Source organism: Lissotriton vulgaris, chromosome 5 (genome assembly GCF_964263255.1).
Source record: "Lissotriton vulgaris chromosome 5, aLisVul1.2, whole genome shotgun sequence".
In the NCBI taxonomy this organism is placed as follows: domain Eukaryota; kingdom Metazoa; phylum Chordata; class Amphibia; order Caudata; family Salamandridae; genus Lissotriton; species Lissotriton vulgaris.
This window is the reverse complement of record NC_141693.1, coordinates 1,339,367,404-1,339,389,917: the sequence shown is the minus strand read 5'-3', so window position 1 is coordinate 1,339,389,917 and position 22,514 is coordinate 1,339,367,404. Positions and strand designations below refer to the sequence as shown.

General features: G+C 45.4%; 1 protein-coding gene across 1 annotated transcript in view; it reads left to right on the top strand.

Annotated features, from left to right (window-relative positions):
* The window catches only part of PI16 (peptidase inhibitor 16), a 169,163-nt gene that overhangs the window by 103,211 nt on the left and 43,438 nt on the right, over positions 1–22,514 (top strand). Inside the window, exon 3 of the mRNA XM_086923274.1 lies at positions 13,799–13,908. Coding sequence (XP_086779400.1) covers positions 13,799–13,908 — 110 coding nt within the window. The remainder of the gene's footprint in view (positions 1–13,798; positions 13,909–22,514) is intronic.

The window sequence follows — 22,514 nt, the reverse complement described above, 5'->3', positions numbered from 1 at the left end:
TCTATATAATTGCCAAATTGGCTCACTATTTCTTCTGTTGGTATACATCCCCGTACACGTCTCACCTGCAAAGGATGACAGACGTGAAGCTTCACCAGTGCCCCTGCAGAATTGTACAATCTTCTTTCCTCATCTCTCGCTGCAGAACATGAAAGCTCCTTTAAGAGTCTCCCTTGGCAGTAAGATACTGAAGATGGTCCTCCTTTTGACTGTCTGGCTCCTTTTCCCCTCTTGTTCTTCCTCCGTTGGTTCGGCTCCCTGGTTTTTGTTGGACTTGGCCCTCGTAACTTTGGACTGGAACTTGTGTGCGCCCCCCCATTTTGGGACCCTCTCCTGTTGTCACTCTTGCCCTGGGTGCATCTTGCCATGTTGAGATGGTTTCCATCGATGCCCACGACCCGGGTACGACATTTTGTTGATTCTTGTCCTTTCCTTTGGTCCCATGGATTCCATCCTGCTGAACTTCAGACATTTCACTTACGCTGGACTGCCTTATCTCTTTCTCCCCCTCAGGTCCCCCTCTCTCCTCTCGCCAATCTCAGCCTCCAACTCTTCTCCCCACACACCGCTCTCTACCCCTTTTTATTTTTATTTTTATTTAATTTAAATTATTATTTTGTTTATTTCTCTTTTCACTCTGTAAGTATGTGCTATATACTTGTCCAAGCCAAATCACTGGTAAAATGGAATCCTAAGAAAATCTACTATTTGTATATATATATATGTGTATAATATATATATATATATATATATATATATATATATATATATAGAGAGAGAGAGAGAGAGAGAGAGAGAGAGAGAGAGAGAGAGAGAGAGAGAGAGAGAGAGAGAGAGAGAGAAATCTAACCACTAATATATGTAGTAGACCTTTGTACTCACTACCATTCCTATGTGATTCTTAGAGTTTATCCATTTGTATCTTTTCCTTGAGTGACTTTACAACTTGTACATTTGCAATTTTTTCTATTTGTATCTCTTCCCTGTGTGACTTTATAACTTGTACATTTGCCATTTTTTCTATTTGTATCTCTTCCCTGTGTGACTTTATAACTTGTACATTTGCCATTTTTTGACTGTTTGTATCTTTTATGTAACTCATGTAATCCTAAATCCTTATGTATCGCAACTGGTTCTTTTGTAAAGCGCTCTGACACCTTCGGGTAATGGTCGCGCTATAGAAAATCGCATTAAATAAAAAAAATAACAAAAATAAACTCAGGCTTGCTGAGGAGGTCCGACACTGGAGTGTAAGCTAAATTATGAATGTAACCTTATTTCCTGCAGGCTGCCCGCCTGCTGAGCAGAGGTGAGCTACAGCCATGTTGTGAATACACTCTAACACTTCAAGTACGTGTTTTGTTCAGATTACAGTATTAGAAAACTATTAATAAAAGAGAAAAATATACTTAACAATACCAGTAAAATATCAACTATAAATCTATTCAAAAGGTAGTATATCCTTGCACATAACAAAATGGCCCCCCTGTAGTGCAGAAATGAAGACAATGAATTCATTGATTAGGATAGGATAGGATAGAATAGGATAGGATATGGTTTTATAGAGCGCTCGAATGCTGAAGCGTCTTGGCGCTGAGAGGTGAGATAAGGGAATTGGGCGGCTATGACTAAGTTTAAGGAGGTGGAAACAACCGTGTTTTTAGTACCTTCCTGAAATGAAGCCTGTTGGACATTAATCTCAAGGAAATCCGCAGCTGGTTCCAGAGTTTGACTGCACAGTGGGACAGACTTCTGCCTTTCCATCGAGCTTTGCGAATCCTAGGGGTGGAAATGAAACAAGCATCCGAGGATCTGAGGTTTCTGGTGGGGGAATACCAGGAGAAAAGATTCCGAAAGTTGTCAGGCCTTCCGCTGAACAGAGTCTTATGAATAACGATTCAAAAAAGGGGGTGGTGATGAACAGAGTGTCTGAATTAAGCAGACCACTCTTACCCAGTCCAAAGATCAGGGCTTGATCCATCACCGTTATTTATCTCACTGCACCATCCCAGCTCAGAACCTGGCTATATGCAAATCAGTCTGTCCCTGGCCCAGTGCATCATGGGAACAGGGCAGACTAAACTACCAAGCCAATTCTTCACCAGAAAGGAGACAAGCTACCGGGGACCGGTTTCTGGCATTTCAGCCGTCTTCGGCCCGGCTTGCTTGAAACCTGATGGTGCAGTGAGAAAGGGACTCATGTCTGAGTATACCCTTCCACACCTATAGTGGCCAAAAACGATTCAGAAAAGGGGGTGGTGATGAACAGAGTGTCTGAATTAAGCAGACCACTCTTACCGAGTCCAAAGATCAGGGCTTGATCCATCACCGTTATTTATCTCACTGCACCATCCCAGCTCAGAACCTGGCTATATGCAAATCAGTCTGTCCCTGGCCCAGTGCATCATGGGAACAGGGCAGACTAAACTACCAAGCCAATTCTTCACCAGAAAGGAGACAAGCTACCGGGGACCGGTTTCTGGCATTTCAGCCGTCTTCGGCCCGGCTTGCTTGAATCCTGATGGTGCAGTGAGAAAGGGACTCATGTCTGAGTATACCCTGCCACACCTATAGTGGCCAAAAACGATTCAGAAAAGGGGGTGGTGATGAACAGAGTGTTTGAATTAAGCAGACCACTCTTACCCAGTCCAAAGATCAGGGCTTGATCCATCACCGTTATTTATCTCACTGCACCATCCCAGCTCAGAACCTGGCTATATGCAAATCAGTCTGTCCCTGGCCCAGTGCATCATGGGAACAGGGCAGACTAAACTACCAAGCCAATTCTTCACCAGAAAGGAGACAAGCTACCGGGGACCGGTTTCTGGCATTTCAGCCGTCTTCGGCCCGGCTTGCTTGAATCCTGATGGTGCAGTGAGAAAGGGACTCATGTCTGAGTATACCCTGCCACACCTATAGTGGCCAAAAACGATTCAGAAAAGGGGGTGGTGATGAACAGGTGAATAAGGCACAGGGCCTTGAACTCCGACCTTTGCTGGATCGGGACCCAGTGCAGTGACCTGATAGCAGCAGAAGTGGGGTGTCCTTTAGGGACGTTTAGCAGTAACCAAGCAGCGTTTTTCATGGATTACAGTTTAGCCTCTGGGCTTTATCCATGCCTATATATGGCGCATTGCAGTAATCAACCGCGAGAGGACGAGGGCAATTACCACAGATTTCCTCCAATCATGTGGTATTAAAGGGAATATCTAGCTGAGAAGCTTCAATGTGAAGAAACAGGAAGAGGTCACGCTGTTAATCTGGGGCAAAAAATTCAGCTGGTCGTCAAAAATGACCCCAAGGTTCAGGATGGAACCAGACATTGACCTGCCTCTGTCGGCCACCATGTAGAGTTCCATAGGGACGGCCCGCAGCCAAATTCCATCACATCATCAGTGCTGAGCACATACATTGCAAGGGAAAACATTGTGAACGTTTCAGTCGTTCTACACAAATGTGACAAAGTTTAGGATTTTAACAAGCAAAATAAAATCGGGAGCTGCAAGGCACATGGTAATGCAGTCAGCCGTTGCATGCACACTCATTGGTGACAAGAGACTTTACAATATGAGACCATCACAGGCAACAACAAATGAGGCAGCAGTAAAATTTGAAATATGAATTCTATCATGTCAAATAAAAAGCACAAGGAGCCTGAGGTGCCACACATGGTCACTACTGTAGCTGGAAACCGGATTTTTTAAATAAAGTGAGCTAATGTAGTTCTAAATGTTTATACTATAAAATGTGCCCATATATTTGCCCGACAATGTCTTTAAAGTAAATAGGTAAAGGACAGCTTTCTCATACTTGATTACACAAGCATATGTTTTCAAATGTGGTCATTGAACTGCTTGCCTATATGTCTTGGATAAGGTCAGGTCTTTCCGGTGGCCCACAGAGGACTGGGTATTTGTTACTCACTCTGTGTCATATTGCCATTTGGAAAGAGGCTGCAGGAGTTGGTGAAGGGTGACTACTGGCTCCTCTGTCATCCAGAGAATGTAGCTGACCAGAGAGAAGCAGTACACCTGTTACCCGCCCTCATTTGAGAACTTGGCATGGAGGCAGTTGAAAAGTCACCTGCATTTTTAAGCGCCCCAATCCCGAAGACACCATTTCCTGGGTTCACTTTTTAGGGTCTAGCTTGTTAAGAAAAAGGGCTTTGAGACCGCCCACTGCTTTTGTTGGCTTGTGTGGCACACTTCTTTAATGCCTCATAATTTGTCAAAACAAGTCTATCATCATTTCCGTTCCTCTCTGTGGAGCAGGGACCAAGCATTGGTTGATTCAACTTAATGAGTGCCTGTCCGCTGCTCTCAAAGTGAATGATTTTGTTTTTTTAACTTTTAGTGCCAACCCATACAGAAGGCATGTGACTGACAAAAACATGACTAACAGGCCACAAACCACCCCACTCCAATCGAAAACAATTTGCTTGCTTTAATCTGCCCAATCCAATCTGCCCCACAGCAATCTGCCCGACTCCAGTCCAAAATAATCTGCCTCACTCCAATCAAAAACAGTTCAAACACCCCATGCTAAAACAATTCACCTCACCCCAATCTAATCCACTCCATTACAATCTAATTCACACGACTCCAATCTAATCCACCCCAAACTACTTCAATCCACCTCAATCCAATCCACCACATCCCAGTTCAGTTTATCCCGCCAAACCAAATTTAATCCAATCCACCCCACCCCAATTCAATGCACCTAATTTTATTCCACCCCAATCCAATCCACCTTACTCCAATTCAATCCACCCCACTCCAATCTAATTTACTCAACTACAATCCATCCCACTCCCTCCCCAATCCACCCCACTCATATAAAAAACAATCTGCCCCACTCTAATCTGGCCCACTCCAATCTTCCCCAGACCAATCTGTCCCACTCTAATCCAAAACAATATGGTCCACTCCAATCCAAAACATCCACCCCACTCCAATCCAAAACAATCCAATCACCCCATTCCATTACAATCAACACTATCCCAATCCAAACCACCCTACTCCAATCTAATCCAAACCACCCTACTCCAATCTAATCCATCCCATTACAATCCAACCCACCCCACACCAATCCAATCCAACCCTATCCAGCCAAATCCAATCAACCCCACTCCAATACAACCCACCCCACTCCAATCCACGCCGCCCATATCCAATCCACTTAAATTTAATACATCCCACCCAACTCCAGTTCACCCCAATCAAGTTCACTCCAACCCAATCTAATCCACCTCATTCCAATTCACCCCAGTCCAATCCACCCCACTCAATCCAATCCACCTCACTCCAATCCAGTTCAATCCAATTCAATCCACCCCACCCACTGCAATCCAATATACTCCAATCAGCTCCAAACCACCCCACCCCACTTCAATCCACCCTACTCCAATTCACCCCAATCCATTCCACCCCACCCCAGTAAACCCCCTCCTGTCCACCCTACTCCAGTCAACTCCACTCTAATTCAAGTGTGCTCCAAATGGTACTTGTAAATCCAGCAGACCTGTCAAACGAAGGGCCCTCACCAAGTATCAGCTAACATTTACCTGTGGCGGGGGGGGGTGGGGGGGGGTTTGAAGTGCGCCCCAAGTGTCATATGAAAAGAGCCAGTGGTACTGTCAAGCAGGATGTGACATTCACACAGGACTGGTAATTTTTAATGTCAAAAAGGATCATCTTCCCAGCCCCCGGCATAGTCTGTCAGGTTCAGATGAGTCATCATTGCCCATTCAGGTCATTCTATTGTTTGCTCCAGGAGCAAGTTCACAGCTCATTCATGCTTATTTAAATTCTAATTACTGACTGTCAGAAGAGAGCAAAATGCAGATTAAGCTTCCAGGGACTTCAGGCAGGGAAAACCTAACTTTCTAAAAGTCATTTTTCCAAAATATTTATTACAAATCTGACTTCATCAATGAATTGGGCTTGTAATAAATATTTCAAAAAGTCCCAAAATTACATTGTTAGCTGTTTCCTAGGTCAAGATAACATTTATTAAACTTAGTATTGTACCCCAATGCTTTCATATGGAACAACCAACACTGCTTCAGTGAAAGTAGATATTACGGCTTTTTCACTGTAAGGACATTTTTTTTACATATTCTACTTATAAATACCATGCACCCTTCCTCATTTGCAATATGTCCTCCTTAAGGGTGACTTAATATTATATTAACAGAAGGTTTAGGCCTTTCAAAAGGGGTTATTTTGACAGGTTACATGTGTAGTTTTAAAACTGCACAGTCAGGCTATAATCATAGGCACAGAGACTTGCTTTACAGTGAATGGCACAATTAATGCTTCAGTCCACTAGTAGCATTTAATGTACTGGTTCTGGGTACACTTGGTCCCATATGCTAGGGACGGATGAGTAAAATAAATGTACCATTCAGGAGTATTCCAATTCCTCTAATGTTTTGAAGTAGTAGATGTTAATGTTTTTGAAGAAAAGTTCACAACTCTGGATATCTCCCAGCTTGTGGCTATGAGTCTTCCCCACACTTTTTTTGCCTTGTGTCTGTACCTACCCAAGAGGCTGCTCAAATGTTTTAGCTTTTTTTGGCACAATTGCATTTTTTGGACATTGCTCCTTTTTCAGGTGGGAATAAATGTATGCAATCACTCTGGTGATTCTAACCTTCCCCAATTCTGAAGCGCTGCTGATCAAAGTCATGGATTTTAAAAGTAATGTTTTAGGACTGTTTAATGCATTTAGCCCAAAAAATTAAGCTGATGCAGAAGCCATTGACCAGTAGTTTACTCATTTACCTCAATTGTTGGTACAGTTGCTCCTATTCCTCAAGAGTAAGAAGTCTACTGCAGCATGGATTTTGCAGGAGCTAAATCAGGCAAAAAGGCTTATAAATGCCCTGCAACCACTTTCATACTTGTTCCGCCCCCCATTCTAAAGCAGTATAGTATCTCATGAGCAAGGAGTGACTACTACTCTTGTGATTTCTATCATACATATATTCTACAGGCTGAGAGCAGTCAAAAATGTTGTATTGTCAACCTGCCTCTTGATTGTAGTATTAGACATCATGCTAATTTCTCCCTCTCTATCACTATTTTTGTGATGACAACTATATTGGACACTTTTTAGTCTGCTTCTTTACACTTTTACAACCATGGAAAGGTTATTCTTTCTAAAATCTACTCTTTGACTCGCTTTGACCCTTGTCTAATGAGACGATCAAGAACTGCCAACAGACTATAGCTCCATGGTTCTACGCAACTTCAGTTTGACTCAGGTTCTGGTTCACCTTTTGTCGATAAGGCCACTGTGATCCCCTCCTTAAGACACCTAAATCAAACTTAGCATTTTTTTCCCATTCTCTCCTTTTATTTCCTCCCAAAAGTACAGTAAGCATAGTTAATGTGAAACAGTCTGCCCGAATTTAGAAGCAAAAGATCCTTAACTCATCCCAGGTGGGCTTGTACCATGACCACTGGACTGAAGCTGTTCTGTTAGCTTATAATGATCATACACATATGCTCGTTGAGAGAAGCTTGGCTGCCCTGGTAAGCTGGAAGCACCTGGGACTAATTGGCTTTATTTCCCTTTCTAAGAGAGGTCAACAACCTAGATTGGTTAGAAATAGGGGAAATTCCAGGGTACTCATGATGAGAAAAGAATTTCAGTGGCTGAAGTGACATGCCAGAATGCATATGGCCACCTATATGGCAATTGGACAAAGGTTTGTGGACAACAAAGGGAGAGATGAAGTTAACAATAACACAATCAACAGGAGCACATTTGAGCAGCAGACCAACCCCCTCCTACTCTTCGAACCATCAATATACCTGAGGCCATTGAGTAAGGAAAAGTGACATGTGAATGTAACCAATAAAGTTGCTTATTCTTAAGCTGGATGACTGGCTCAGTAGTGTTCATTGGTAAACAGGGCATGTTAGATAACACTACCACATGAGGGCAGACCTGAGGAAGAAGATCAATACCAACAGCATTAGGTAGAGCTTTGGTGTCACTTTTCCACAGCCCCGCTGCCTTCCTTACACCCCGATTCAGCATCATTCCTGCCCTCGGTGGAACATGCCTGTATACCCCCCCCCCCCCCCGCCCCCCCCCACACACACACTTCTAATAAGTGAAGGGTGCAGTGCGCAGCCCCTATCTGAGGAGCAATTTCCTGTACAAGTAGCACCCCAATTCTTTGTGGTGACAGATACAGTAGAAATAGAGTCTCTAGCCCTTGAGGCAACCATTACTGCTAGTAGGCAGATCAAGATGACAAAGTTCAGCTTGTACTACAGTTAACCAATCATGTACTGGCTTCAGCTTTACTTCTAGTTCGCCTACAAATCTTCCATATGGCTTCTCCAGCAAATCCTCAGTCTCTGTCTTATTGCAAACCTCAGCATGCCCCTGCCATCGTCCGTGGGCATTTAGGCCTGTTGCACATTTCCACCCTGTTTCTCTTCCCTCTTGAGCCTTTACACGCCAAAGGGACAATTTAAATGTGAGGCTCCGGGAGCACACACTGTCCCGAGGTAGAAGGGACCGTGAGAGAAGTAATAACATTTGGAGCCGCTAAATTACTTAAGGTCACATCATCCAAGCCAGAGACCTCCAGAGAAAGGTTCGGAGGCGGCATGCAGGGATGTGAGGAAAGGGAAAGACAGTGCTCCTCTAATTCAATATCTTTAATAAGCATCTTCACAGCCGCTGTAAAAAAACATCTAGGGAAGTGCTAGTGTGGGGCTTGGTTGTGCTAAAAGGTAGCTTATGTTTTCCCATTGCAATATAAAATGTGACTGCACACTTTCTAAGAAAGTAAAAATTCCACCAACAACTGTTTAAAAAAATATATATTTGAAAAAAAGTTTGCCCGCCCAGGCTTCTCCAACCAACAGATAAAATCAAGAGTTCGCCAAACAAAGATTCACCTTCCCTGTCAGATCATCAAGTTGATCAGCGGGCATTTTTGATAGCCACATGGGTCCTTGGTGATGAAGTTCATGATTTTCCCCGTTTAGCTTTAAAGAAGAGATTCATAGGTATTCAATGTAGGTCTGCTGTCTTCCTCAAATGACAACCCACAATATTCTTTGGACATTTTTAATATTTCAGGGCAAATACTTCAAAGGTCTAATATTTTTGAATGGATTATGATTTCCAAACATTAGACCTGATTTATCTGTTTGCAGGAAAGGAGCTCCTTCATGTCGGCGATGGAGTTGCCTCCCCGCCAAACATAGTGATCGGCCCACCCAATTTAATTTGGGTGAACCGTAAGTTTGGCTACAGCGGAGACTAGTTTGTCTCTGCCGTGCCAAACTTCTCTAACAGCCCTGGGGAGTAAGTGCCATCAAATGGCTACTTGTCCACCCGCTCAATTTAGATGGTTGGACATGTAGCCATTTTTTACTGTCTTTCAGTAGTGAGGGACAGTAAAATAGTAATAATTCTCCCCCTGCCGTGGTAGAAGACTCCCATGGTGAGGAGAGAATTACTTTTTTTCTTTACAAAAATAAAATACCATTTTGGGATTTTTAAGCACAAATTGCACTTTCTTCTATGTAACAGCAACATCTATCAAGTTACGTATCTCGCTGTAAACTCCGCCCACTCTTTTTATATTCAGATAGCACAGTCTCACTCAATTGAGTCACTGCAATGCCATATCAAAAATAGGCACTAGCATAAGGGGGACCGGATGAATCCATGTCACAGGGCCAAAACTGTCCCGGTTCTGGCATAATATTTTATGTATCACTGTATTCTGGGAGTTTATTTTACTATTTTATTTAGCCAATAGAACTAAAATTCTAATTATATGTAAAAGCAAAGTCAAGTAGTAGAAAGGTGGTGCCAGGGTGACATTGATCCATCTCATCAAATAATTAACACACTACTGTTGCAAATATGGTTCTCATCAATAACAGTAAATGTAAATATGTGTGTCTTGTAAAGCGCACTGTTACCCGGAGGCGTCCTGGCGCTATAGATCGCTGGGAAACCCGACCTGGCTTTCCCTGTGAGATGTTCCCTCCTGGGTATCTCCAAGGTGAAACCAGGCATCCCCGGCGTTTGTGGGGGGCCGTTGTGGAGATGAGGCAAGCTAATGCCCAGAGTTGCTGAGTGTGATGCCTGGTTAGAGTAGGCACCGAGGCGAGAATTATCGAGTCCGCTGACCCTGGTACACGACCCTGCCGCGTCGGGAATTGAACCCTGGTCCCGGGCCGTCCTCTGCTTCCAGGTCTGCCACCTCTAACCAGTGAGCCACACCACTCCACTGTGAGTAGGACAGGGCTTGAAAAGTGCAAGGACTCTTCTGTTTTATTGTAAAACCCAACTCACATACATTATTCCATCTACCCTGAAGAGAAAATAGAGCAAGGTATATGTAAGTCATTGAAGAGTACTGCAAAGTGGCCTGTGCCTGCTGACCAGAGTGGTGCAGCTGTGTCACTCAACTATGAATCATCAAACCTCCGGTATCAACACATTTGAAGTGAAAGAGATACCTTTGTCTGCTAATGGTCCGAGATACTTGAGGAGTCTGTAGCACAAACACAGTCACAGATACTATGATGGGTAGTGCAACATCTGCATTGTGTATCTTGATAATATTCCTAATAGTACAAAAGGGGTTGGGCGGAGTCACAAGGAATCAGCAATCTTGGCTCTTTGCCTCACACTTGCATATCGCCTATCTGAAATTGTGTGTAGTTTATGTATATTTTTTTTAAATTAAGAAAGTCCTTTTATTACTGAAACTGAAACATTTTGACACTCAATTTATGTAATGAACACTAGATTGTATGTGCTTTATACCCACACTAACCTTCTTGAGAAGCCTATGATTAGTCGCCATTACTAACATTGACAGTCATATGCTTGAGTAGTTGTACTAAGCACTGTTTTGCTATAGCGTAGGTCGAGCCAAATAACCCTGGGCTCTACAGCTGCAAACCACTAGGTCAACCCAGCCCTGTGGACCTCACAAATGCTTTAATTTCACACTGTATCAATAGGCCACTCATTAGATATCTTAAAATTAAAATTGGTCCCCTCAATTCCATTAATAGGGCAATGAAAATTAGTGATGAGCTGCCAGACTTTACAAGCATCAAAAAGGGTAAATGTTTAATAGCGTACAATCTCAATTTATGTAGTAACAACGATAATTTCCACAAAGTCATGTTGATTCTTTTTGTTATATTTGTTCAACGTGACATCAAGATCACAGTGCTATGCCTTGACTGCATTGTCCACTCTGCATGAGGAGACAAGATTCCAGGTCTTCAGTGGGAGCAGTACTACTGTAGACGAAGTAGATATTGAAGACCAGCCTGATCCTTCAGGATTGGCTTACCAGTGCCCAAGACCTCTCTCTCTCACTGAGGATGTAAGATCAAAAACATCCAGCAGAGTTGTGCCTCCATTAGCAACATCAGTACCCCGATAAGCCTCATGTGGGCCCACCTCTCCAACAACTGCTGTGCCCACTGTCCTGGCTACTGTGACAACAACAGCCATAACATCTGTCTTCAACCAGACCGCCTTGTCCGCCAAGTCAAGGTCATAGAATGGGTTGGAAAGTGCCGATGCAGGACCTGTTGAGGTCAGGAAAGCTCCGATTGAGGTCACTAATGTGAACATCATGAGTAGAAACCTGATGGGTACAGTCAGACAGCAGGACTATCAACTGGACCAGATTATTAAACTTCCAAGCGCCCAGAATGATATCAGGAAGCATCACCTGAGTGTTCAAACTCTACATTCTGGGGTGCAGCATTGTCTGATTTAGCGGACACTTTCTGTGGTCATGTATCATCTTCTTAAAGCTCGGTCCTAGAAATATTTCCAGCTGGCATCTCCATGAAACAGGACACTGCTGCCCACTGACCCTGGCTTGGTTGATAATAACAACAACAAATCAAAGAGGGAGGGGGTAGCTTGCACTAGAGCTTCACTCAGCTTCAATAGAGATAACAGAGAAATCAAACAGAGGGGAGGAGGACAAAACCAAATCGAGGATCCCTAAACAGGAATTCTTATAGGACCCTCAACAGTGAGTCTGTCTGTGGCATGTTCCCCGCTGATATACTGATGACTGATAGCAACAACGTTAGGTTTTTCCTACACCAGGTGGAGATGTTTCTCATGCCAGAGGCATTCTGGAATCCTTGATAAAAACAATATGTTTGAAATTACATCATACCTCCAAAATCTTTTGACTTTATTTTCAATATATATGTGAGCAATGTTGGTGAGATTAGTCATACGCAACAGTCACAAATAAATAATATTTTACAAATATGTATCTTCACCTATACACACACTCTCAAACATATTTTGTTTATGTTTTCAATTGTATATTTTTTTAAATAAAGGTCCACGTTTCAATAGTTCAATATTGTAAGGCGTTTTATTACAAGTAAATTATGTATTTATTTACACATAAACCATTTCACCACTTATGTGCATCTCTTTCTATAGTGAACAATATCTACAAAACCAAGAAGTCAAAATAAAACATAGATGCCTAGATTATCATCCAGGCATTTGGAATGTTATAAACTATCTACTTGTCAAAGAGATGGAATGATTCGGAAATATGCTTGTCTTGGAAACAAAAATTCCCCCATCCCTTTTCCAGTGATGTGAGAAATTCCAGCAGAATTCTCATTATATCAGAGAATATCTCACGCCTCTGAACCTAAGGGGCATATGTACAAGCCCCTATTGGCACGAGAATGTCACTTTTTGTGACGTTACGGTGGCGATAAGGGCCTTGCTTGCCTTATGTACAAGGCAACGTTAAGCCACTTAACCTGACTCAAGCTGCCTTGTAAATAAGGCCCCCTTTCACTCTATGGTTAGTGTGAATGGGGTGGGCAATGGGTGTTGCGGTGGGCGTCCCACAGCAACACTCATTGTATTTGACGCTCTCCTCAATGTACAAGGGTCACGTACATAGAAGGCAGCGCCAAAATTTAGACCAGGAAATCATTTCTCCTCGTTTTTTGCTTTTTCCATGTGTGCAGCACACATGGAAAAAGCAAAATGCCATGGTTTGTTTATGTGTAGGAAGGTGTCCCTTCCTGTATATAAACAAACCTTTAATAAAATGCAATTTTGTCACTTCCATGTGTGCTGCTTTATGCAGCACACATGGAAGTGACAGAATTGCATTTCAGGATTGTTTATGTGCAGGGAGGGACAGCTTCCTACACATAAACAATCCTCCCCTGCATGCAGAAACCCTTGCACTCTGGTGCAAGGGGGCCTGCGTTGGTGCAAAGGTATTAAACTTAGCACCATCGCAGGGGGACACACAAGCCTGCACCACATTCTTGTGAATATGGTGCAGCCTTGCGTTTCCCAAATGGCGTAGTGTGTCGTTAAGCAAAGCAGGCTAACAACACTCTCTGCCACTTCATTGTACATTTCCCGCTAATTTTCCAACTACCCCATCTGACTGCCCGTGCTTTCATGTTGCTGCAGACGATATCCTCCACATGTTCTGAGGGTGTCCTCAGTCGACCCTTTATTGGACAGAGGTGGTTCGTCTTTTGGCTGAGGCTACAGATCATGCCCTTACTCCTACGCCCCAGTTGTGACTTCTGGGCCCTTATCCTCGCCCTGCTAAATATAGAGTCACCGGCCGGTTCATAGACCTAGCTTTGGTGTTGTCTAACCATAGAATCACCATGCTTTGGAAACATGCCGAGGGTCCCGCTTAGAAAATACACTATTACTCTGTAAATTATTGTAAGAGAACGAAGAGTTTGACTTTTCTCTCTCCCTCCAGGTGGTGTGGGCGACCAGTACCAAAGTCGGATGTGGCGAGAATTTCTGTGAACAAGTACAAGGAAGCGAACTTTCCAAGGCGTCTCTGCTGGTGTGTAACTACGAGCCCGCGTAAGTGACGTTTCAAGAATTAACCTGTGCCTTGTATGTTTGAGAGAGACGGTGGAGAGGCGGTGTGAGCTGCAGGCCCAGCTGTAGAGACAATGGAGAGGTGGTGAGATCTGCAGGCCCAGCCGTAGAGACGGTGGAGAGGCGGTGTGAGCGCCAGGCCCAGCCATAGAGTCGGTGGAGAGGCGGCCGATGTGAGCTACAGGCCTAGCCGTAGAGACAGTGGAGAGGCGGTGTGAGCTGCAGGACCAGCCGTAGAGATGGTGGAGAGGCGGTGTGAGCTGCAGGCCCAGCCGTAGAGATGGTGGAGAGGCGGTGTGAGCTGCAGGCGCAGCCTTAGAGACGGTGGAGAGGCGTTGTGAGCTGCAGGCCCAGCCGTAGAGACGGTGGAGAGGCGGTGTGAGATGCAGGCCCAGCCGTAGAGACGGTGGAGAGGCGGTGTGAGCTGCAGGCTCAGCCGTAGAGACAGCAGAGAGGCGGTGTGAGCTGCAGGCCCAGCCGTAGAGATGGTGGTGAGGCAGTGTGAGCTGCAGGCTCAGCCGTAGAGACAGCGGAAAGGCGGTGTGAGCTGCAGGCCCAGCCGTAGAGACGGTGGAGAGGCAGTGTGAGCTGCAGGCTCAGCCGTAGAGACGGCGGAGAGGCGGTGTGAGCTGCAGGCCCAGCCGTAGAGACGGTGGAGAGGCAGTGTGAGCTGCAGGCCCAGCCGTAGAGACGGTGGAGAGGCGGTGTGAGCTGCAGGCCCAGCCGTAGAGACGGTGGAGAGGCAGTGTGAGCTGCAGGCTCAGCCGTAGAGACGGTGGAGAGGTGTTTGAGCTGCAGGCTCAGCCGTAGAGACGGTGGTGAGGCAGTGTGAGCTGCAGGCTCAGCCGTAGAGACAGCGGAAAGGCGGTGTGAGCTGCAGGCCCAGCAGTAGAGACGGTGGAGAGGCAGTGTGAGCTGCAGGCTCAGCCGTAGAGACGGCAGAGAGGCGGTGTGAGCTGCAGGCCCAGCCGTAGAGACGGTGGAGAGGCAGTGTGAGCTGTAGGCCCAGCCGTAGAGACGGTGGAGAGGCGGTGTGAGCTGCAGGCCCAGCCGTAGAGACGGTGGAGAGGCAGTGTGAGCTGCAGGCTCAGCCGTAGAGACGGTGGAGAGGTGTTTGAGCTGCAGGCTCAGCCGTAGAGACGGTGGTGAGGCAGTGTGAGCTGCAGGCTCAGCCGTAGAGACAGCGGAAAGGCGGTGTGAGCTGCAGGCCCAGCCGTAGAGACGGTGGAGAGGCAGTGTGAGCTGCAGGCTCAGCCGTAGAGACGGCGGAGAGGCGGTGTGAGCTGCAGGCTCAGCCGTAGAGACGGTGGAGAGGTGTTTGAGCTGCAGGCTCAGCCGTAGAGACGGCGGAGAGGCAGTGCGAGCTGCAGGCTCAGCCGTAGAGACGGTGGAGAGGTGGTGTGAGCTGCAGGCTCAGCCGTAGAGACGGTGAAGAGGTGTTTGAGCTGCAGGCTCAGCCGTAGAGACGGCGGAGAGGCAGTGCGAGCTGCAGGCTCAGCCGTAGAGACGGTGGAGAGGCAGTGTGAGCTGCAGGCTCAGCCGTAGAGACGGTGGAGAGGTGTTTGAGCTGCAGGCTCAGCCGTAGAGACGGCGGAGAGGCAGTGCGAGCTGCAGGCTCAGCCGTAGAGACGGTGGAGAGGCGGTGTGAGCTGCAGGTGCAGCCGTAGAGACGGCGGAGAGGCGGTGTGAGCTGCAGGTGCAGCCGTAGAGACGGTGGAGAGGTGTTTGAGCTGCAGGCCCAGCCGTAGCTGCTTGCAGTGCTTTACGGGCTGCTAGAGCCCCGCGCGAAGGTCCATTGCTTGTTCATTCATACATTGACCAACAAAAAGAATGGAACTGCAAATAATGACTGTAAAGGGAGGGGCCTGTCCCTGTGAGTTTTGGAAGGTCAGCGGCTTTGGTGGAAATCTTTGAAAGTGATGTGAATGCTGTAGTGTGTTGTAATGTTTAACCAGGAACAAATGATGATGATGAAGGAGGAGGAGGGAAGTGAAAAAATGGAGTAAAGGAAAATGGGAAGAAATCGCTAAAATGCTTTAGTGCGAGGATGGAAGTACTGGGTGAGCTAAAAAGAAAAGGTAATGGGGAGGACCAAGGGGCGAGAAAACATGTTACTCTTTTATATGAGTCATATGCGCGAGGGGCGAGAGGAAGGATGAAAACCTGCACCCCTTTTCATTTTCTGGCTGTGGCTGCTGCTCTTTGTAAAAGATGCAAACCCAGCTCCTCATTTCACCGTGTGAGCCACCTTAGTGAGTGAAACCTTAGCTATGAGTCTTCAATGGGTAGGACCGGTTCCACACTATGTGCCAAAAGAAAACGTAATTTCAAAACGACACTGTTTCACTGTGGACTCAATTAGATTAAATCATCAAGACTAGTGGATATACAAACATGATCCAACATGTAGTTAATACTTGCAAACAGCAATCAGTCAAATCCTACTAATCCGTACAGAAACTTAAGTCAATTAACTCATCATCTACTAAATGACTAACATAAATGAAAGGCAATGGAGAGCTTAAAGAAGTGATCACTCAGGACAGCAGACATGAAGGGTTTAGGTGTGTGTACTAATGAATGACTCAAGACTCAGAGATGCAAGGACGAGCAAGGCTATGAAGCCTAATAGCATCTACCTGGGTGCTTTCCAAGCTCTTATCAAATGCAAAGGTCATCATCAGGACAAAAGGTACATGTGAGCGCTCAAACTGAAAGCAAGATTATGAAGTATCAAGAACAGAGGGACATATTTACAAGGAATGTTGTTTGCAACAAAACGATGCCCTCCTGTGTTTTCCCTAGCGCGGGTGCTAAAAACAGCTGCCTAGAGCCAACACAGACAGCCTTTGCGCCATAGTGTAAGGATGTCTGCGTTGCAGGGAATGATTGTTTATGTGCAGGAAGGTGTCCCTTCCTGCACATAAGTTATCATTAAATAATGGCGATATGCTACTTCTGCAGCGCACCATTAGTTAATGATTGTTTGTGTGCAGGAAGGCACACCTTCCTGCTCATGTGTCATATTTCCCTAATTTTTATGATTATCTCACTTTGTAAAATTGTTAACAAGTCCCTCAAAATTAGACATCAACATACCATCAAAAGCGAGACAACATTGTGGACATCTCTGAAAAGATCATGCTTTGCACGCTAAAAAACAGGTGGGTGATGTTATGGCAAGGCTAAAGACAGCAGCACGCCAGAATATGGCCATGCTGGGGAAATGCACCTTCGTTAAACAACTTGAAATCATATCGACATCAACAACTGATAGTGCCTTCTGTCAGACGTTCACTTACAAATGACAACAGCACAACATTGGATTCCATGAAAGTACACCGAGTCACACATGTCCAGGTTGAACTCTGGCTTCGCACTGAAGAGGGGAACCTTTGATGCATACACAGGCGGTCGTGGCATAGACACCAGGAGTGAGCACTTCGAACAAGGACAGGCCAATGATGCCCGCAGCGCTTATCTCTTCTCCTTCATGAGGTAGTCATTATGATGCCGGATCATCTACGTTGATGTGCAGGCTCCAACAGTGTTATAACAAAGACAAATCTCTCTCTCAAAAAAGAAAGAATAAAAGGTTTTCTGGCCCTAAAGCTGATTAGAATTATAGATAACTTAAAATCACTGCTTGTTTTCTTTTTGCTCCAACATAAAGGCTGAAAATATAGGCAGTACCCTTAATGAGAGACATTGGCCTGTGCACCTTTAAGGCAGTCGCGTTGCTCCAGAGTCCCTTACAGACAGTAAGCACCAGTTCATTTTCTACTCCATTTGATATTTTACCTCTGTTATATTTAATGCTGCAGCTATATTCAGATTTACTCTCCTCTACCCTTTTGACCTCCACCAAGCGTTTCCAGCAGTTACTGCTGTCAAATTAAACACCCGGATAAGGGAAGGCCTTAAATTTGCACGAGGTAAAATTAGATATCTTGAAGGTCTTACTGCTGGTAGATTTGGGGCCCACAGCCATTACGTAGGACTTCAAATAATTGACCGTCGGGTCCAGGAGTCCCATAAAAGACACATAGTTGGCCAGGAACAGGTCCAACCCCTTTGCGATCTGAGTCATGAGGAGCCCATCGTCCGCATATAGCAGAACGGGGAGAAATCTGTCCCCGGTCTTAGGGCAGTTGGTCGATACCGCACAAGGATAATAAAAGCGTTCCTTTTGGAAAAAGAAATCTTCTAAATCCCAGAAACGTTTGTTTCCTCAAGCCAGTACTGAATGAACAGCCAGATATATCCCTTTTCTTCTGGGATCAATTGCATCATGCATTATGGTGCCACATTATAAACATCTGACAGGCAGTGCTTAATCTGTAAAAAAAGAAGTGCTAGTGCTCTCTTCAGGAGGCCACTGCAGCTTGCACCACACATTTCCCCTACCATGCTGCCAATGATCGCAATTACACAACTGCTTACCATCACACTCTTGCAAGTGTGACAATTCAGACTATTCTAAGCCCCCAAACATATAAGAATGGCTAGGGTGACAATTAATAGTCATTTTAATGTATAGTGGATTAATAATTAACTGTTGTTGTGGTTATCTTTAAATCAGCCAGACAATGACGCCTTGTCACAAGCGCCGGTGTTGACAATTAAATGCCAGTGCCGAGCACCGGAAACCACAGGCTCAAATTAAGCACTGCTGATGAGAGACCTCTGCAAAAACGTCTTCACTATCAGTTGTTCCAGATATCAGGCAACTGCAATGACAAAGTGTCATACACCTCCAAATCTATACACCGTCTTTTCAGATCCACAACCTGAAGCAATAGCCTGTAATTGCTCAACAACCAATGTGAGCTGGGCTGTAAAGATAACAGAGCCAAGGGCAGCGCACTCTGTTGAGCTGACCACCGTACAGTTATTGATTCAACTTGTCTTGTGCAGGCCTTCGTGGCAGTCAGGGGTTAGCTCTGCTCACTGCTGGACTGTTTAGCTCCAGTTCTACTGCTCGATACAGCATCAAGGACTCGCCATGGCTCAAAGCTCACCAGCCTCAAAGGAAAACCACAAACAACCAGTAAACGTCCCATCATCTCGGGCACTTCACTGCCAGCAGTGGCATGAATGCCCCCTCAGGTCCAGATGAAGTATATGTTACTGGCTCAAGGTGGGCCCTACTGAGTCCACTTTGGATTCATGTGGGGGAAGACCGAGTCAACCAATGCCCAGTTGTATTCAAAGTTCAAATCCCCTCCAATCCTTGAGGAGTGCACAGTGCCCTTTTCTGCAGCAGCAGCCACATGTGTGACAGTCATAACACTTCAAGGTCAGGAAGTGTACCTGAGCTGAAACCAATACAGCCAGAGAGCTCCCTCTGCAAAGGCACAGCCAGCAACAAATGAAGCAAAGGGAGTGGCAGCCTCCCTGAGCTAAGAAGAACCCCATGCTTACAAAACAGGAGCAGCAACTCCTCTCCTTCTACAGCTTCAGGGATGGGGCACTGAGCAGAGGAATCGGCAGGGCGTTTCATCTGCCGTGGACAACGAATAGTCTGCAGGGAAAACCAACAAGCTGTGCAGCCATGCACTTTGTGTCCCAAGTGGACATCTTGGGAAACATCCTTTACAGCGAAACTTTTACAACGCAGTGCTATTACAACGCAGGTTTTACAACGAAAACCATTACAACGCATTGCGCTGGAGGGCGCTCTAGGATAGGGAATAGATTTAATTTACTATCCAACACCTTCCCTAGTGTCCATGGGGACTGGAGTTGGAATAGTAAATTAAACTATTCACTATCCAGCACCCCAAAGCACTATGCGTTGTAAAGGTTTGCGTTGTAAAACTGGCGTTGTAACAGCATGCGTGGTAAAAGCATGCGTTGTAACGTCATACATCCGGACATCTTCAATTGGATGTAGACCCAGGTGAAACACGCTCATGTGCACTTTGATATCCCACACATAAAGAGAGGTGAGGATCTCAGTTTATGGGAAGCTAGGTAGACCTTCGCAAGTGAAGGAGAGCAGGCCTCCTCTCATTCAGGGTCACAGGTAAACAAAAAGCCTGCGTAATAATTCACCGCCACCACCAAGAGTCTCCTGACAATAGGTTAAAAAGGGCAATACAGCCATACACTATGGTTGAGGAGATAGTTCAGGTGTACCCAACTTCAACAGAGTTATGCTGTGTTATTAGAAATTGAAAAAATGTTTCACCTCCATACGTCTTGCAGATTATTGTTTTCACTGGAGTAAAAACACAAAGAAGGTGAAAAAACATCCGCTATGGCACGAAAGCTTCACCAAGGAATGCTTAGAACTTTATTTCAAACATAGGTGCCCATGTATAAGGTGGACAATTTGGGCCATGCCTCCTTTACATTAAGTGATTTCGGCTGTCAGGTTCCTGACTTGTTGGAAGTTGTGCTTATCTTCTGGAGTAGGTGAACTTGAACCACTCTCAGGGGCCCTGAGGGTTTACACAGCCATGTGTGTGTGCCTGCAGCACTCACTCATCTTAGTCTCTGCACGATTACCATAGTTTGTGCTGTAGTCCATCAGGAGCCTTACTCCTTTCTAGTGCTTCATCTACAAACTTCGGGACAGATTTACAAGCCCCGTGTGCCACTTTTCTCAAATACATTTTTTTTTCGTTTACCCTTAAAGACCTTGATGCAAAATCAACGGTCAATTCAGATGAACCCTTCAGCTGGGCAATGGTGGCACCTAAACAGTGGTTGCTTGCATCAACATTAATAATACACTCTTTGGAGGGGTATAATGGTGCAAGAACACCTGCCGAGCCAGTCTCATTCTTCAAAGCTTGAAACTCATCCTGACACAAATCATCCCACACAAATGTTTTTTAAAAGCTCTCTCAAATTATCAGTTTTTACTGAAATATTCTGAATGAACTTCTAGTAAACTTCACAGAGAGCTGGTAAGGATGCTTCATGCTCAGGATTTAGTGATTGCATCGACTAAACCAGGTCTGGGCTCAACCCCCTCTTCAGAGATTACATGCCCCAGATACTCAATGTCTCTCTTTGCAAATTCAAATTTACTAAAGTTGGTGACAACCCCAAACTTTTGTAGACTCTCCAACACACCGTGCATGCATCTATCGTGAAGGGTAAGATCTTCACCAGCGACAAGTATATTGTCCTGGAATGTCACAACACCATCAATCTCTTTTAGAACATTTTCAAGCACACGCTGCAAAACAGAAGCTGCTGGCGCTAAGCCGAAAGGCATCCTCCTGAATTGAAAAGTCCCCACCGGCGACACAAAAGCTGTGAGGTGCCATGAAGATTCATCAAGCACCACCTGATGGTAGGTGGACGTCAGGTCAGTTTTTGAAAAGTATTCTGCACCAGAGAAAGTACTGATGATGTCATCAATTCTGGGTAGAGGATGAAAATCCACCCAAATAGCTTTGTTAAGGCTCCTAAGGTCAATGCAGGCTCTCAATTGGCCATTCTTTTTCCTGCCACTGACCAAAGGAGATAACCACAAAAATGACTCAATCAGTTCAATCACACCATCTGCACACATTTGTTTTGAGTATGTTGGCAAACTCATCACGAACACTGAAAGGTACATTTCGTAATTTGTGCTTAACAGGGGGGACATCACTTTGAACTTTGATCCTGTGTTTGAACCCTTCGATCTTACCTAACTTGTCAATAAAGACTGAACCAAACAACCCAGTCCACTGTGTACTGTGATCAATAGCCCAAAGAACTATCAGTTTGAACTCTATCAGTAACCAAAGAGACCAGAACTCTCCTCCCAGGCCTAAGTGTCATTCCGAAAATGCCTTGATGGTACCAACCAAGGATTTTTAAACCTTTCTTGGCAAAATACACTTTGCCAAAAATAGTACGAGTTTTAAATTTGAGATTACACTCAAAATACCCAGACAGTTCAATCTTCCTCCCAGCATAAGTTACAGGATTCCTGTCAGGCGAGAGCAATTCCCGGTTACCCCAAACCTCTAAGAACAACTCATCAGTCCACCTTGTCATCCTTGCACCTGAATCAATGAGTAGTCTCAACATCTTACCATCAACCAAGATGTTTTCATAAGGATCAACACAGTTTAACTCACCACCCTATACAACAAAATCAATCTCTCTCCCAACGCTCTGTTCTTCTTCAGAGCTGTCACACAAATCACCATCTGGCATGGCGTTGACCTTATCCTTGGATAACTGACAAACTTTTGCAAGTGGTCAATTTTCCCACATAACCTGCATTTAACATTCTTAGCAGGACATGGTCAACCATTGGGACCATGATTAGAGTAACCATACCGGGAGGCGTGGCTTGGGCGCCGATGGCGATGGTCGCCTGAGAGCTCGGCTCCGGGACTAAGCCCGAAATTATCCTGAACATCGGAGGCTGAGGGGCACCCCAGACCCCGCAATTGGTTGAGCGAGGCGACGACACCCTGCCGAGGGCCCTGGTGGAGTTTGGACGGAGGTGGCTTTGAGGAAATGCCGAAGTTTGCGGAGTGGCGGAGAGCGACCCAATATGGCGCCCGGACCCCTTTGTCTCCTTGATCGATCCTACGGAGTTGAGGAGGTCTCGCGGATGTCGCCCGGCACCC